The 17773-nt window shown below is 37.9% G+C and overlaps 1 protein-coding gene across 5 annotated transcripts; it reads right to left on the bottom strand.

The window, feature by feature from the left end:
* Positions 1-1406: 1406 nt before the first annotated feature.
* FBXO30 (F-box protein 30) lies at positions 1407-17431 on the bottom strand. Of its 5 annotated transcripts, XM_027634291.1 has the most exons (5): positions 16997-17136; positions 16537-16571; positions 13222-13326; positions 5176-7270; positions 1407-4333 (listed from the first exon to the last, which is right to left on the bottom strand). In XM_027634291.1, the coding sequence occupies exons 4-5, from the start codon at positions 7252-7254 to the stop codon at positions 4130-4132; spliced, it is 2283 nt and encodes a 760-aa protein (XP_027490092.1). In that variant the 5' UTR covers positions 7255-7270; positions 13222-13326; positions 16537-16571; positions 16997-17136; the 3' UTR covers positions 1407-4129. The 5 variants fall into 5 exon arrangements, with proteins under 5 accessions (XP_027490092.1, XP_027490093.1, XP_027490094.1 ...); XM_027634292.1 differs by lacking the exons at positions 16537-16571; positions 16997-17136 and adding an exon at positions 17317-17431; XM_027634293.1 differs by lacking the exons at positions 16537-16571; positions 16997-17136 and adding an exon at positions 17152-17266.
* Between the last annotated feature and the right edge of the window lie 342 nt (positions 17432-17773).

Below are 17773 nucleotides of genomic sequence, written 5' to 3'. Positions count from 1 at the left end.
TTTGGAGGCAGTTTATAACTAAAGCCCATTTGAGCTCAAGCAGCAGGATAACTCCTACTATCATCAAAAGACTGATAAATGGTCAGTGAAACACAGTTGCAGCATGCACAAGTCGAAGTCAAACTCCCAGCATTCTCACACAGTCTCTCAGAAGAGTCTCTATATGCTGGGACTGGATGCTATCCTTATTTAAAGTCTACTTCTTCATTCAGTTTTCCTCTCTTGTTTGGATTATTGCTTCAATATTCACCACATGCCAGTCACAGTGTGAGAATCCTATTCTTCAAACTCTGCTTTACATGCCATAACTTTTTATAAACAGTATCTGATTACGACTTTTTTTCCTCAGCACTGGAAGCAACTGGTAGGTTTTGCTCTTCTGAAAACGATCAAAGCTGCCTGAACAGACATTCTGAGTCAAAGAATTTAAATCTGGTATTACAGCAAGCATTGAATTCTCCACTGAACTTAAATCTCATTTTAGGAAAGTACATGCAGCAGAGAAGAGCCATGACGATAGTTTTAGCAGTAGTATTCTCAGAAAAACAAGCTAAAAATCCTCTAAAATACTTAAAGCATCAAGAAAGTTAAAGTGAGACACAAAATACTTTCTTACAAGCAGAATATCTAACCCAATTATAGAGATATAAAACCAAAATGTAGCCTGTCTAAAAAGTAAAATAGTCACAAGTTTGTACCAGCTGAACTTAAACCATGCAACACATTATTTTATTCAGCACAGTTTAGATTATTATAAAATTTATGTATGTGGGTATCACTTTTATTTCTAAAGACTATTAGCATCCCATATTAGCAAATCTCAGAGCAAAAGGTCAATTTCTGGGCAGTCTTCTATTTTAATGAGGTTTTGTTTTATGTTTTGCCATTCTATAAACTGCCTGAACTACAACTATTATCTAAAAACTACCCTAAATTTTTCTCTCTGTATCATTCTCACCAACAACTTTCTACAGTAAACTTTACTCATGAGACAACACACTGAAAATGTTCTTTGCAAACCAGCAGCATATCACATTGATCAGATCTTTCCAATTTATTATTCAGAAAAATCAATTAGAACAAACCTACAAGGTACAATATGTGTCTTCAATGTTATATAGTTAAATCTTTAATTGTGGAAGGCAATTTCTGCTGCGTAAGAGACCAAAGCAATAGAAATGGGTAGGTAAGTCTAAAAATAAATTACCAATCTTCACACTGAAATAAATGTGATAAATATTAATCATTTCCAAATTATGCAATGTTTGAATGTTTGTAAATAGTTTCCTTTATGTAAATTTCTTTCTTTTTGAGTATTTACTGGAATCCTACAGGCAGACACTGAGCAGCATGCTTGAACACTGGTAGGCTGGGGATAAGCTTTAAAGAAAGTACAATCATACTAGAAGTGAAACTCCAAAAGTTTTATTAGGATTTCAACAGACATTGCAAAAAAATATTGCATAATGATTGAAAACATAATATTTTAAACAAAGTAGCAATGTGGTATCAAGTAAAAGAAAGACTGGAACAGCTGTCTATATATGCTGTATGGAAGATGTACCACGAAAGGGATACAACATTTTTAAAATTCAAGGGCAAATGTGAACAAGTCACATTTTGACAGACTGACTATACACCATAAATGTTTTACAAACTGCATAGCAGTGTAAAAAAAAAAAAAAAGTTTTATCCTAACTATACTGTATTCCTGCATTTCGAGCAGTTTACAAGGCAGAGATGTTGTTTACAACAATGATATTTTAATAGCTCTGGATTCTCGTTAAAAAAAATAACTAATTTAACAAAAAAGCCTGTATCTACATTTGAAAATAAAAGTGCATGTACTGAGAAATAGTGTTATTTCTTAAGAAGAGTACTTAAAAAGTTCATTTGATTAGATCGACAACTGATGATACTTTAGATGCAGTTCTGCACTGTGCTACAAGCGAGGTTCTACCAACACTAACTGAACACCCTCTTTTCCATAAGTGACCAAGACATATGTCTGCCTACTGTACTTATCAGGGTTCTGGGTAGTTACAAAGAATTCAAGTACCAAAACCACCACATTGCTCACTAAAAAATACCAGTAACCCCCAGACAGATGTTTTAAAGTAGATTTAGCCATAAACACAAACATTATATCATTAACATTCAGAATCCTTCCAGTCACACAACTACTTTTAAAACACTGGAGAGCAGCAGCAAGGAGCCATTAGAGCTAAAAGACAAGAACTGATGAAAGTCTGTCTCCTGCCTTGTACTGAAGAATTTGTGAGTAATGAACATTTCAATGCATTCAGAGAACTAGGCCAGGGGTGTAAAATCCCTACCTAAAACCCAGTTGGTATAGTCAGCTCTGTACATCAATCTAGATTCTCCTTTCCAGATAACTGGGATAACAGCTAAAAATTACTGCAAATGTTGCTAACTTCTGTAGATGATTTACTCCTTTCTTCTCTTCCAATAAAAGGAAGATAAGTTGTTGGAACAAGAACACGTAGTTTGAAGATCCAGGCAGAACTTCTATTTGAGCTGTTATGATTTCAACTCATGGCACTGAAGAACTAGATTTATTTTTTTTTCTGGGCACCTGTAGCACTCTGAATAGAAAAAGGCAGTGAATGTTTAGCTGGACTGAACCCAGAATGGGAAATGCACAGATACCAAAGTTGTGAACTGCAGCCAGACTAGCCATAAACAAGTGTCCAGTACAGAAATTACAAGTAATAAATTTAGCCATTTTTGTAAACATCTCCTCCTTACTAATCTCTTATTTTTTTCCTATAATGGAAATACGCACTGTATTTCATTGTTCCAAGCTCTGGTCTGTTTCTGTTTTAGCTTTGTGGCACAGTTGCTAAGTGCAACAGGCTAGAGACACCAACATTATTACAAACAAGTTGGAAAGTCAATTCAAGTTATTACAGTTATGCTATACCAGGCCATTTTTCATAGCATGTATTCTCTGTTCATAAATGCTTTGTAAGATCTTTTCTTATGGAAGACTGGAAGCAAATGGGAGTTGTTTGTTTAAAAAATGTGGTTGAACATACATTTCTGATATGCCTTATGCAATTAACAAATCATGTCTCATCTTATGAAGATGATACATTTGCTATACATACCAGTAATTTAAAATGCTGCTTAAAAAAGCAGCATTTTTATAGACAAATTAACAGAAAGGGAGACAATACATCTCACAATACCATAGAACAAGTAAAGCCCTTTCATTAGCTGCATTATAAATTCGTAACTGTTCATCACATACTTAGAATTTCTGACTGCTCAAGCAATTTAACCCTCAGCCAACTGCAGGACAAGGAAAAATATTTTGAACATTTGATATCGATGTCATTGTAGGTGCGAGAGTAAAAACTAGTATTCTATGTTTTTAGCTCTTAAAGTTTTGCTCCCAGAAGTAAAATAACTGTTAAGAGTTCAGAAAAAAAATAGCAATCGTTGACATGTCAAAACAAAGTTGTGCTAAAAATTAAGCTGCTGTAAATCTAAGTTCACTTAGATCATTCCTAAAAAAAACCTTTTTTTAAAAAAAGCTGATCCTAGATCACCTGTTAACTAGGAAAAGCACTAGAACACCGATTTAATGAGAAAAGATGTGCTTAAAAGCTGTGTTCGAGACATCTGTTATAAAGTTTTGAATTCTTCCTTATCTTTCAAATATTTGGATTATAATTTGTTAAAAAAAAAAACAGACCAGATACGGAAAGGACATTTGGACAGGATTTTCTCTCACTACAATTCAGTGTTTCCTATCTAAATGTGCATATTGTTTAGAGGCTATTTTTGAAATATTATCAGTCATCAGCAACATGGGCACCAGTGAATCAGAAAACACATCTTAGGATTTTGTTCTTAAATTATATAAGTTAGATAAAACTACCCTGTCCAGCAAGTTCCGAATTTTTCAAACGTTAAGGCAACTTTCATTACTTTCCAGCTAAACAGTATTATAAAAAATAAATGTCACTTCAAACCTTATATACACAGTGACAGAGAAGATTTAGCTAGAAAGTATCTTTAGTACATTAATAAAGTGTCATGTAATATTACCGAGGTTATATCAGGTGCTTGAGTGTATGTGCAATTGGAGTGGTTGCAATACTTAAAGTACTGGTTTCAAAACAGAGCGCAGTGAACGTCCTTCTTTAGTGAGTTCTCGTGTTACACACATACATGGCAGCGGAACAGCCTCCTCTCTTCTCTCTACAGCATTATAGCTACATTTCTTCAAGTGGTCAGCCATGCTTACGATGTCAGCAAACTTCCACTCTTTCACAGTACAGAAGGCTGTACTGAAGCGCCAAACCTAGAAAATAAGTTGCACTTAGGCTCAAAATGTTTCAAGATACCTGAACTCAGAGCAGAAAATTACATATTTGTGCTATGAAACTTTCAGGCAATGTTGTGCGTCTGCTATAAATTATAATAAAAAACAACATAGCAAAAATATACAATTCTAAAATCTGTATAGTCAGTCCCAGGCTGACTCAGATTTCAAGACAACTCTCAACTGGGAAGAAACACAGGCAGTATTTTTTGCATCTACAAAATAGATGCAATCAGAAGTTAAATGACAAAGTATTGTAACACCAGTCATTATGATTTGGTTCTGAAATTATCAACTTATGCAATTTCAAATAAGTGCTGTAGATGCTCTTGGGGAGGATGGTGAAAACTGTACTACACAAAGGTCATCCAAAGGTTTTAAATTATTTCAGTATTTAAGGCACTCAATATCATGGCAATAGATAGGATTTCAACAGGTTAGAAAAAATAATTGCTGTAAACACTATAAAGGCAAGAAAAGTAAACTCTGTAGCAGCTTTCCTACTTCTGTGGAATACTGATATCAAAGCAAATCATGAAGTAATCTTTTAATATTTTAAAATATTGGAAAAAACAGAAGTTAATTTACTTACATCCAGTGAAAACTAGACAGACTACTTCAACTTCTACTTCTCCAACTGTGAAGAAGACTGAGCCAACCTGCTGGCAATTTTCACTTGTTCTAGACAACAATCTCTTTCTTGAAGGGTTATTATACCAAAAGCAAGTAGTATCAGAGATAATGTTAAGAGTAAAAGCAGAGACAGGACCAATTTAATACTTTCCCTTTCACCTTCAAAATAAAAAAACCAAAACACTTACCTTTTCTTTTACCTGCCAAGAACTTCCATCTGGGTACCTTCTCTTCTCCCACAGCAATATCACCATTCCACGTGCTTGAAGTAAGCTTCCACACACATCTCTCATTAAACGTGACACTCTTGAAAGCTGACATAAACTAAAGCCATCTAGAAAACTAGCAATATGCTGCAGCACCTCAAAAGGTAGGCTACTCAGATGGTCATTGTGCAGTCCAATTAAGCAGCTTTTTGCTGGTTCCACTAATACTGTGGATATACAAGGCTGAACTCCAAATGACCGTAAGTGGCGGTCATGAATAATTTTTGCCCCTTGTGTTGAAGGACAAAACCTTCGTTGAGAATATGTACACCCATAATATGCCAAAGGACACCTCTGCTCCATCCAGCCGTTAAGGCCAGCATGAATGTCTCCATGCACATTCTTAAAATGCGATGAAAATTCATTCCTTCTAAACAACTGTCCACAAACGAATGTAAACATTGAACGCTGTTTTGTTTGGTATCTAGCCACATATTCCAACACCAAATCCAGTCCAAGAGTCTGGAATGGACTTGGATTTGAGAGCTGTGGGTTGGCATGATCACATGCAGAAGCTGAAGCTATTTCCCCCACCATTGTATTTGTGGCCAATATCGCAGATGGGAGAGAAAATGTTTGGGTCCCAAAGTCAACGTGAAATGCATCAACAGCACGACTTTCGGATATCCCCCTACCTCCGGGAGAGTCTCCTAGGCAAAACAACAGAGCTGCAGTGATTAGATCAATCCCCTGAAGACCCATAGGATCTTCTGTTACCTCCAAATCTGATGTATCAACAGCTTTGTCTTCTTTTGGTGTTGACCAATAGTGGTTAACAAGAAATCTGTATGATCGATGCCGCAAAAGTGAAAATGCATCTATGTTTCTCAGTCTTTCTTGCTCCACTTGTTTCTCTAATATTTCTTCTTCATTAGCATTATGGGGAAGTAGTACATGATTAATATTGCCATTAACTAAGTGATCAGCTGATATTACTTCTTCTTTAAGTTGTGCTGTTACAGGGAAGGAGCTGCAAGACTGCAATGCTTCATCATCGTGAGATGCAGTACATTCACCATTTGCTACACTGGACGGTTTTGAATTAGATGCACTAAGATCTTCATTCTGGTCCAACACCTTTGAACATTCATTTTCTACATGAAAGCCATTACACAAAAGTGGGGAGTTACTGAGGTTTAGATTTAAGTCATGATTTTGCACTACATCATAACAAATATCACTAGAACCATTTTGCTCCATTTGTGAATTTTGACTCAAGCTATCAAAGTTAATTCCCCCAACTGCTCCTACATTATCTTCATCTGGATATTCATGGTCAGACTTCTTATCCTGAATAATGCCACTAGAAGCTTGTTCTTTAATCTCAGTATCTTCTTTCCTTTCATGTGGTGAAATGCAGATGTTTGAACTTAACATATTAATGTCCCGTGTAGCAGTGTTCAGAATATCCAGAGCAGCAGCTAAACTCCTCGTTGTTTCAACAGTAGCTTGATAAAGTGCACCATAGGACTCTTCATCTACAGGCATCAAACCATTTGTATGCACTGTATCTGGGGCACTTGATTTGACAGAGGTTTGCTCTCTGGATTCTGGTATTTGTTCACCTGCTTTTGACATCATAGTTGCTACTTTAAGGGATTCTAATAACATGCGCTGGTCTTGAAGGGCTAAAGCCATATCTAGCTGCTCCACTTCATCAACATCTTTACTCAGGTTTTCGTAAGATTTTCGGTCAGCATAACTGACTGGCCATCTATTCCACTCCATGGTACAACATACCACACTTGCAGGACAAACTTCTAGATGATCAGCAATTTTATTTCGGGCTACTATGAAGGGACATCCAAAGCCGCTATTCAAACAAGGCACTCTTTCAAGTGGACATAACATGCGATGTTCCTCAGCTTTACAGGAGTGAAAAACTGCACCACAAACCAAGGGGCAGCCAATCAAATCACAGGAAATGCCCGGCTCTGGTCTGGTCATACAACGACGGCTGACACAGTTCACACAGTGTATATGTTGCTGATGTTCCTCCATGATTGTAAATCCAATTCTGAGTAAAGAGAAAGGGGACAACAGCAGAGGATATTTACTCAATATTGTTAATATTTACTATTATTTGCAATTTTGCATCCTTGGTCAGTAGCCATTTTAGGAAAACAAGTATGTAAGATCTTATTTCAAAGAAATGGTGCTTAAAAGTTCATCTGAAAATTAAAAATACACATTTGCATCAGAGTCCAAAACATGGTCTATACATTTATTTACCGGCTCTACTATATGCAACTTAGGGAAAAATGTTGTATAATCCTTCCCTCTGGAATAGCCCTTTTCCCCTGCCCATTGCAAATAGATTATTCAATGAAAAACAAAGCATGATAATTGACTATATGGCCTACTACCTAAAATCATAAACCATACAACTGTACAGAGACAAAATAAAGGAAGCCAGATTCATCCTCATCTCCAGTTCTCTACATTAAACAGAGGTAACATATTCCCCATATTCTGCCTGGCTACCACCTAAGCTGCTGACACCCTCTTCATGCAGTTCTGTTTAACACAATCTGCAGCCTTCAGTGAGTATCTCAGTTCCTTGTTGTGTCCCATTCTCCCCTTCACTCCATGCCCCTGACAGACTGCAGTCCTTTACAACAGCTCTTCACTCTTTTTCTTCATCTATAGCTTATAGCTCCTCCCTTATTTCTTACAGTAGTTGTTGTACAAGGGTAGCAATTACACTACAAAATTACACTGCACATTAAATAAGTCCTTTTATTTCATTGAAAACTTTTACGTAAAACTTTAGTAACCAACACGGTCCTACCTATACATCCAGTTCAACCCGCAAAATGTAAATTTTTAATGCATCCTATAGCAGTGCTGATTACAATAGCAGCAGTTCAAAGTATAAGGGTATCACAACAACACTACATAAAACGGCTAAACAACAATAAAAATGCAAATACATATAAATCCATTGTGTAATCTATAATGACACACTGACACAAACAAAAAATTCAATTCTTTGTTGTGGCATGGAAAGAAAGAAAAAACGAAAAATGAAAGAAGGCAAAACAAAAGAAGGGGGAAAGGAAGGAAAAAGGGGGAAAGGAAGGAAAAAGGGGGAAAGGAAGGAAAAAGGGGGAAAGGAAAGAGAAGAGTAAACTTTGCATCTTTGTACAATACTTTGAGAAACTCTGAAACGACTCATTTGCTGGAGTGCAGGCCCACACAAGTGATCAAGCTCTCCTCTATGCTCCAACAAAGTCCCTCTCAGCAGTGATACCAGTAGGGATTAAAGTTCAGAAATATCAGAGAATGACTTGTGCAGAGCAGAATCTCAAAATACTGTTTCAAAAATCCATTGCTCAGTTTCATCTCTTCCTTATGCTCCCACCCTCTAGTAATTTTCTTGAGAAATAAAATGCTCAAATACTTTAAGATTGATAGAAATAGTTCCTTATTCTGCTAGCTAACAAATGCTCTCATGCATTGTCTTCAGACTGAATACTTGTATTTTAATGCATTAAGGCTTCTTACATTAAAATTACTCTAAACTGGAAAAAAACCCAAACTGTTTAGTATTATTCCTTCTGTTCAAACTGATGGTAAAAAGAAACAAGTGCCTTTTAGACACTCCACTTTAAATAAAGCATTTAAATACAAATCTATGTGACACTTCACTCACTTCTATTCTTTTATAATGCTTTGAAATTCATGCCAACTTTAAGTAGCAATCAGTCCTCACCCCCCATCCGTCACAATTTGGATGACTTAAATATTTTAGCCACCCACTCTCCTGAACACTTCTAACAAAGAAGCATATGTGCTACACTTAGCAGGCAAAACACAACTGAATTTCCCCCACCATACCTTAGCATTTATATACTGAGTAACAAGTGAGTTTCAAATAAATTGTTAAGTGCATCAGTCACTGGATTCAGTGACTGACTTGCTAAACATTTTCGCAAACCCTTCTGGCACACAACCTGCTTTCAACGTGCAAATTAAGTCAGATAGCATCTACTACAAAAAGCTGAAACACGTTTAATAAAGACTGAAAAGGAGAAAATTATTTAACTTCTCTGAAGATATTTTTAGTTCTTCCAGCAAAGCCCTCTCTAACTTAATTCTTGCCAAATACAGCAGCCTATTGCTAGACTAAAGAAAATCTCAGAACTTTGCATCAGTATTGAAACCACACTGTAGCCTTCTTCAAGTCAACAGGTGAGCAGAGATCAAAAGGAAGCTCTAAGGTTATGTGTGTATTTTAAAGTGCATAAGACAAAATGAAAACAGCATTGAAAAAGACAATTGCTAGTTTATAATGCAGGAGCCCCTAGAGACCCCAGCCCTTGTTTCATGTATCTAAACAGTCTTGCTCCCTTAAAGCAACAGCCTGGTAGTAGTAAAACTTAATTTAATCAATTAGCCACAATTATGATTTAAAATAAAAAATTAAAAAATATATATTGTTTACATACTTTGCAAAAAGCTCTGCACCCTGCTCACTTTAAGCTGGCCAGAAGTGAGCCACTTGCAGAGGAGTGGGCAGGTGTGTTAGGTAGCACACACACTGCTGCTAAGCCAGCACTATTCTACTGCTTCTAGGCCAAAGGTGGCCCACGTGCAGCAGCTCAGAACCCAGTCAAACTGAGCTCCTATTTGCCTGCACCATTGCTGTAGACGTACCCTAAATTAGTCAACCACCATTAAATACTATCTTTAAATAGCCTATGTGAGCTTACACAGAACATTCTATTAAGACAGTAAAACATCCTCCTCCCCAGCACACTATCTTGGTTTTTTACAAGTCAGATTGTAAAACCCCAGTTGCAGGATGATACTGGCTTTTCTCAGGCTCCTAAACTCCTTCACACAAAAGCTAATATTCATCAAAACTTAATGATTTCATACAAGCAAATGATAAGTGAAGTGTGCAAAAAGGAAACAAAATCTGGTGAAAACATGATGTATCAGTAACAGACGGGATATGAAAGCCAAAGCAGACACTAAAATATCAAGTCTTATCAATAGGTAGATGCTAACTTGTTCTATAACAAATGCTTCAGGTTGTTTTTATAAAGAGGCAGTTACAGACACAAATCAATTAAGTAGCTGAAGTGACCTATTCCCTCAGTTTCCATAAATAAGAATTTTACTGGTAAGTAGGAAGTTTGATGTTAGTTGCCATTTATCTTAAAATTCAAATCCTTTGGCTCCTTATCTAAATACATAATTTAGAATCTCTTCAGACATCAGTAGACCATCAGCAGAACATTCACTAAAATTCTGTGTTCTGCTTATAAGTGTTAACTCCACAGCACCTGCTGTAGAACTTCAATTTAGTCAGAATGTCACGTTTTACTTACAGGTTACTACAAAGTCTCTTTAAATATATTACATGTCCTTTTATGCATTGGGCTTCACACTCAACAGCTGTTTTGGGCAGTCATGAGTTCCTGGACTGCTTAAACTAGTTAAGGCTTCTGATATAATTCAATTATCAAATTGCAAATTAAGTCCAAAGGCAAAAAAAACCAAACAACCCTATCAAACTGGTGAAGTAAATGGATAAGACCTCGAGAATTAGCACATTCATTAATCAGCAAATGGCCATGACTCACTATTTTGTAAGCTAACTTTGTGAACCACAGAACTTAGCACCTCTTTGATTCATAGATTAAGAGCATCCACATATGAATAATTTTCCTTTAAATAACCATAACCAATATATCATTAGTACTACATGGAGAACAAGAACCACCCTCTTCCCAAATACTGCCTTGTAAAGGAAAAAACTGTTGGGTAAAGGGGAGATAAAGAAAATTCTTGCTGGAGGTAACAAAGTCCTTTCATTTTCTCTAATACAGCAAACTGAAAGGGCTAACAAAGAATATCATTGCTGACCTAAAAAAAAATATATGTCATTAAAACATGTACCAATAGTATTTACAGTGTTTATATCCCACTATGTTCCTTGTCACAATATGGTGAGAAGACAGTGTCAGATCAATGACTACAGCAAGGAGGAACAGCTGTCCTTTTCTAATAGTGTAGTGTCAGCAACTAACCAGTTCAGTTCAGTGTGCTTAAGTACATACACTTGACTGTTACTAGCAGAGAAACCTAAAAATACATCCCGTTCCAGTGAGGTGACCACTGCTGTCAGAATTTGTGCAATCACTTGATGTTATTGTACATACTATACAGTCAGCTGACCAAATCAGCCGGAACATGCTTTGAAAATCTGTCATAATTAAAAGGATTAAAATTCCAGCTGCTACTGCCACATGATTTTCAGTTGCTGTTATAACACAAACATTAAAATAGCATAATAAAAGTTTCAGACACTACACAGTGCTTCAGCTGCAAGAGCTCTCACTTTCTTCTACACCACAAGAGCTGTACTTAGTATTATCAAACCCAAAGCCTGCTTGCTTACTCTCCCCTACGTGAATTCTTTGGTGCCAATAAGGCAGGAAATCACACAACCATTATTGCTATTGGAACCCTCCATTACTCAGCCACCTTTTATTCGCCAACCTATAAAGCTCAGCTACCTTTGAGACTCTTCTATCAAATTCAAGTAAATAGGCAAACAGGTTCTTAAATTACTGGTTCAAGGAAGTAGAAGCATAGAGACACACAAGCTGTACTACAAGTTTAAACTCCCAGAAGCATCCAAATCCACCCACAAGCAAATATATGCAAACCATGCTAAAAAGTTCCCTTTTCTTCTGGACGCTGTAGAAGAGACTGCTGTACTTCTGAATCTTCCATCTTTTACCCAGGTTTCTCTCAGGAACTTCTCTTTCAGATGCCCAACTTTGACCTTACGGGATACTAATTGCCGCTCCCACCCCGGAGTTCATCAAGACAACCCTGATTTCTGTTACAAGTAGGGAGATCAGGGAAGCTAAAACTGTATTCAAAACAGTTGGACAGATAAGTGTTCACTAGATTCTCATACATAAATTCATCCACAACAAAGAGGAGAGCATCTTCCCTGGCTGGTAGTGACTGCATATACTGAACATATTAGAATGAGTCTACATTATCTTTTTGTTAAACACTGAAAACACGAGAAGAAGCTCCAATTACTAAAGCCCAAAATACTATATAAATAAGATGCTACTTGGACCATTATTATTTAGTCTACACTCTAATTTATTACACAAAAGAGGTAGAAAAAGTTCATGCTCAAAACATGGCTACTTATTGCAAGGAAAAAATTCAGGGGGACACATACTTCTGGAAAGATTCAAGTTTTATCAGTTTTATTGACGGAATATATACTAACTGCTTTTTTAAGCATAAATTAAAGTTACCTATCCCCCTCACAAACAAACCAGACCAAAACAAAAAGAAACCTCTAATTACAGCAAAAATAGTAACCATTAGAATTATAGGGAAGTTCAACCTTTTTTATATCAGTGTTATAAAGAAGAGCTTCTCTATGCCTGTCTATTTCTGCCCCAAATATCCTAGTCTAGGAACAAAAATCTATTTTGCATTCTTTGAGTAGCACTTTGGGAGTTCCTTTCTTCCTAGTGGCAAACCATCTTCCTACCATTCATAGATTTCAATTTCAGTGAGGTTATTTCCTCCAAAATCATTGCAGAAAAGAAAAAAAAAAAGGTAGAATTGAAGGGGAAAATGACCCAAAGCAAAACACTGATTTGACTGATGTGGACCCTCCACAGATGCCCTATGTGTCTGGCTTTGTTCCATTTTAGAATAGAAGCTCTGATGAAATGACAGAACACTCTCTTCTATCCCTGTGAAACTCAGTGAGTGTTAAAAATCAAAACCAAAACTACTAGGTTTTTCCTCAGAGTACTTTTGTGACAGATCTGCCATGCATTCTTGCTTCCTTGACACATTCCCCAGAGAGGAAACCCCAAGGCTTCAATGTGCCTTTGGCCACACACTGACACAGGACAACTGCATGAGGAACAGCTATGCTTGCTGCATGGCTCAGGCACAGAAGCACTCTACCTGTTGAGATGGTGACAGGGCAGAATCAGCCAGAGAACCAGAAGATTTCATGTGTAAAGCACTTCTGAACTTGAGCACAGTGTGACTCCTCAATTGCTGCAGACTCTGAAAGAAATGAGATCAGAAGTAAGATTTCATTTCAGGTGTAGAAATTGCTTTCCATATGTACAATGCCCTGGAAAGGTCATGTGCTTACACTACCTGGAGCTACAAATGCTGAAATTTTTTGCAGCCTTTATAGAAATATAAACAAGTTTTTAACAGCCTTCCCAGGGGCAACCTAAGTTCTGTCATTTTAGCTTACTGATAGCTGTTAGTCACCTCGTTACATTTAAGGCTATAAGGAATTATTAAAAGTTATTATTCTGACCTACCACACTTGATTCATTGCTCTGATCACTTCAGAAAAAAAAAACAAACTCGAATGAAAGATTACAACAGCTGGAGAACTAAAATAAATAAATAAATTTAAAGTTTGATTCTTTTACAAACTGCATTTTAGTCTAGTTATAATTCATCCATCTTCAGTCTTCACATGAGAACTTATTAAGCAGTTGCTTACTATTAAAAAGTTTTTTACTGTAATAAGCTGCTTCTTCCTTGTGTTCATACCCAAGGATCATCACTAAAACTTAACAGAGATGGAACTGAGGTGATATGCCCAAAGGAACAACGATAGTCTTATCCCCCAATTTCAACTCACAAATCCTTCAGGAAAACAGGAAAGAAAATAAGCCATTTCTCAGAAATCAGAAACAGAACTACTGTAAAAAATAATGCGTTCTGTTTTGCAGGAGGTAGTTTTAACCACCCAAAACAAAAAATAAATTCTTCTTATGTAATATTTTAATTCATACATGCTGCCAAAGAATTCCTGACCTCTGCATATTTACAGAAATTGGGCCAAGAATGTCATTAATACACTGTTTCGGGTCTTTCTACACAAGTTTAACCAGTTCCCATAGCAAAATAAGAAAAGAACTTTAAAGTAAATGGACCATGAATGCAACTTCTCTCCAACATACCAGACTGAAATGCAGATGTCATGTATTCTGTACATATAAAGTTATTTTTTCTATTAAAAATACATCCTTGTTAGTAGACAATGGCCTGACCAATATACAGCAAAATAGACAGTACACAAAACAATTTAACAGACATCCATACACACATACCTCATCAGATTACACTAAACTAGAAATGAGGGAGTTTGTCACAAAATATTTCGAAAAATTCAAAATAGAAGAAGATTATGAGAACAAGAGAGCCTGTTTTAACAACTTTAACCTATTCTATTTTCGGGTATTTCACTTTCTTATCAAATGGAAGACATTTTTTGCAGCAACTGTTAGGCTTTTCCCTCTTCCAAGCTACTTGGTTTAAAACACAAGAGAAACAGTAAAAAAAATAGTTTTAAAAAAACCCCCACTACTGTCTAAACAAAACCTCATGTATCTCAAATAGTTGATGACAGAAAGCTGGGAATATATTTCATAATGAGCATGTTATACCAGCTCTTTCAATATGTTTCTAACATAAATGAAGAACTGGAAAACACAAACATCTTCACTACAAGTTTATGCAGGGTTTTAGGACGTACAGTGAGTCATCAATTTATCTCTAATATAATTTAGACTGCATTTTCCAAATGCCAACAAGCTTGATGCTATTTCTTTTTCCCCAAAGACTCCAGCTGAACGTTCCTATCCAAACACATTCCTTATCTGATGACAATAGTGACTCAGCCAAAACAAGGTTTTGTAAAAGCATTACAGCTATGTCAGTAAAGTACACTCCTATAAAGAACCTATTTGTAATGAATCTATCACTTCAACAAATTTCTCTGTCAAATAGGACTTTCAGAAAACTGCAATTTCTAGTAGAGATGCTTCTAAATTGACAAATAAAAGCCTGAACTTCAACAAACAAAACACCACCCACCTTCCAGCATCTCCATAACCAAGTCTGAACCAGGTATCACAATCGGCCTGAACCACTACCTGAAGTTTTGTATGAAGAGCTGTAACTAAGTGTAGTGTAACCACTTAAAACTTTACCTCACCATGCCTCTCATTCTCATGACTTAAGTTTAAACCTATCATGGTTTCATCATGATTTCACATTAAGAGCTCAGATCAACATTGGGCGTTTGGTAAGAAACAGCACAGTCTACTCAATTAGATGTTCTGCTGACTGTAAGGGTTTGCAGGGTACTGTAGCTTCAAGCAGCATTAACAGATTACAAAAAAATTACAAGACATCAAGTGTCACCTCAGAAACTATGAAAAACAGTAGCCTGCAAAGTACATCAGAATCTTGGCCTGTTTCAGAGCAGTTTATATTACAAGATTTTTCAGCCTTTTTCCTTCATTCAATATTGAGACTAGATACTGCTCAGACACTTAGGACAGTTTATACAGATTTCTCTGTGACCTTCAGTAATTTGAGGTCTTCTGCTTCTTTACTTGAGGTCTGTTCAGGAATACTTAGCACCCCTTATACAATCTAACCATCTCACCAACAGATACATTATCTTTATTCTTATTATGCAGATAAGGAAACTGAAGGGAAATTGCCACCAGCATAATGATGACAAATGATTCCCTGCTCCCATCTCTGTACCACTGGATCTCCTTGCTAGGGGCAAAGAGCCTTTGACTCAGTTGAGACAGAGCTCAGCAAAGAAACAGATCTATTGATATGAGGGAAACTTTGCTATTTTAGTTCAATTGGACTGAATACAAAGCATAGATTTTTTACAGACCTGAAATCTACAGCAGCTAAAGGAACTCACTTGAAGACTAAGAGCCATATGCTTTCTTCTTCAGAAAGTTGTAGACTACAAGACACTCTCTTCAAGACCTATAAACCTGGCTGTCCAAAAACATGCAGAACTCTTGTCCAGAAAGCTTCCAACCAGATATTGCTTGTTAAACTCAGCACTTATTTTGCCCATTTCTAACATCAAAGTAAAAGGCAAGGGAAATATAATCCAAATTTAAGAAGCTAATTGAATAAATGCAGAATTTAGTGCAAAAGAGTAAAAACACTGCTTTTGCATAACTTTTGCCCATTCTGCTGGGATTCTCCTGTTCTCTAACACGTTCTAACTTTGGAAGAAAACGAGGCAAGAGACCCAACAAAAAGTCTCAGCTTGCAATACAACCCCCATTCACCCTTTTAATCTACTTCTTCTCTGGATGAAATTTGACTGCTATGCAGATATTACACACAGATATTTACATGCATACAGAGTCAGAAACAGAGTAAAGTTACCAGTGTATTTTTCAGTCTTCCAGTACTCAACTTGCTTACCAAGTAAAGTTCTTCTAATAGTATGTTTTGGACTTCTGGGAGAGGGGTGCAGAGGGGAAGATCATAAATAAGCATAACTAACATTCTCATCAAAAGAGATGCATGAACCTTAACCATCCAAATCACAGCACAAGTTAAGGTGTATGACATCAACAAGCAGCAGAAGGCAGCAGCTGACCAAGGAAAGGACTTAACCATCAAGTACTACACACCAATTCTACAGAAAGCAGAGGAAGGTATCTTGCCTTAAGTACTAGCGCAAGCAAGGTGATGCTGTTACTACACGAGCACAGGCCTGGGTTTGGAATAATATGCTAACACACACTTATTTTGGCATATTAACAACACGGGAAACAAGGATTATGTAAAGCTCCTCAGCCAAATCCGAGTAGAGCTTTATAGAACAAAAGAAAGCCGTCTCTCCAGCCCACGGGTTGTTTCCCTTAAGAATTCTGAAGACCTGCTGCAAACAACAGCGGCGCTAGAACTTTTGGAAGTGAGGCCACACAACTGTTCCAACACACGAGCCGTTCAACAAGCTGCTGTCATCTCCCTGTGTGCTTCTGATTGCCGATCCGTGGGGTTACGGGAGTGCAACCACGTAACGTTCTTTACCTTTATAAAGGAGGGAAACAAAGGTTCCACTGCACGTCAACAACAGCCGTAAAAAAAAAAAAAAGGAATTTGGAGAAGAGTCAAAACACCACCTCCTGCATGGTCTGAGCACACCTACTCGAAATAACACGAACAAGGGGCATTAGAGAAGATTTTCAGGAATACCTCTAGATCATCTGCTCTCTTCCCCTCTCCTTCCACGCAGAAAGGAGCCTCTCCGACTGCGGTCTCCACAGCACCAGGCAGCCCCCGGCCCTGTCCCCTCCCCACGTGCTATCGCGACACCCCGACAGCGCTGGCAGCACTGGGGTCACAGTAAGCAGCAGCAGCACTCGGTCCGACGCCACCGCCCGTGAGCCCGGAGCGGGGCCGGCGAAGGGGCGGGGCGGCCGCGGCCACCCTACATGGCCCGGCCCGGCCCGGCCGGCACAGCCCCGGCGCTCCGGCCCGCGGGGATCGGGGGGCGGGCGGGGCGGAGGGGACCCGGCGGAGCCGCACACCGAGCCACCCGCGGCCCGCCCCGGCCGAAGCTGTCAGCGGCGGCGAGGAGCCGCCCCGGGCGCTCGAGCCCCCGCCGGGCCGCCATTTGTTTACGGCCCGGCTGCCGGGCAGCGGGGCGCGG

This window comes from Corapipo altera, unplaced genomic scaffold, assembly GCF_003945725.1.
Source record: "Corapipo altera isolate COAL_440 unplaced genomic scaffold, ASM394572v1 2b, whole genome shotgun sequence".
In the NCBI taxonomy this organism is placed as follows: domain Eukaryota; kingdom Metazoa; phylum Chordata; class Aves; order Passeriformes; family Pipridae; genus Corapipo; species Corapipo altera.
Note: the sequence above shows the minus strand (reverse complement) of the source record. Positions and strands in the feature narration are given on the sequence as shown.

What these genes read in the sequence shown, in the direction of transcription:
- FBXO30 (XM_027634292.1), bottom strand. Translation starts at nt 7,254, where the DNA reads ATGGAGGAACATCAGCAACATATACACTGTGTGAACTGTGTCAGCCGT. An exon ending in CTTGGCAGGTAAAAGAAAAG is followed by an intron (nt 4,334 to 5,175) that starts GTAAGTGTTTTG and finishes CTTATTTTCTAG; the next exon opens with GTTTGGCGCTTCAGTACAGC.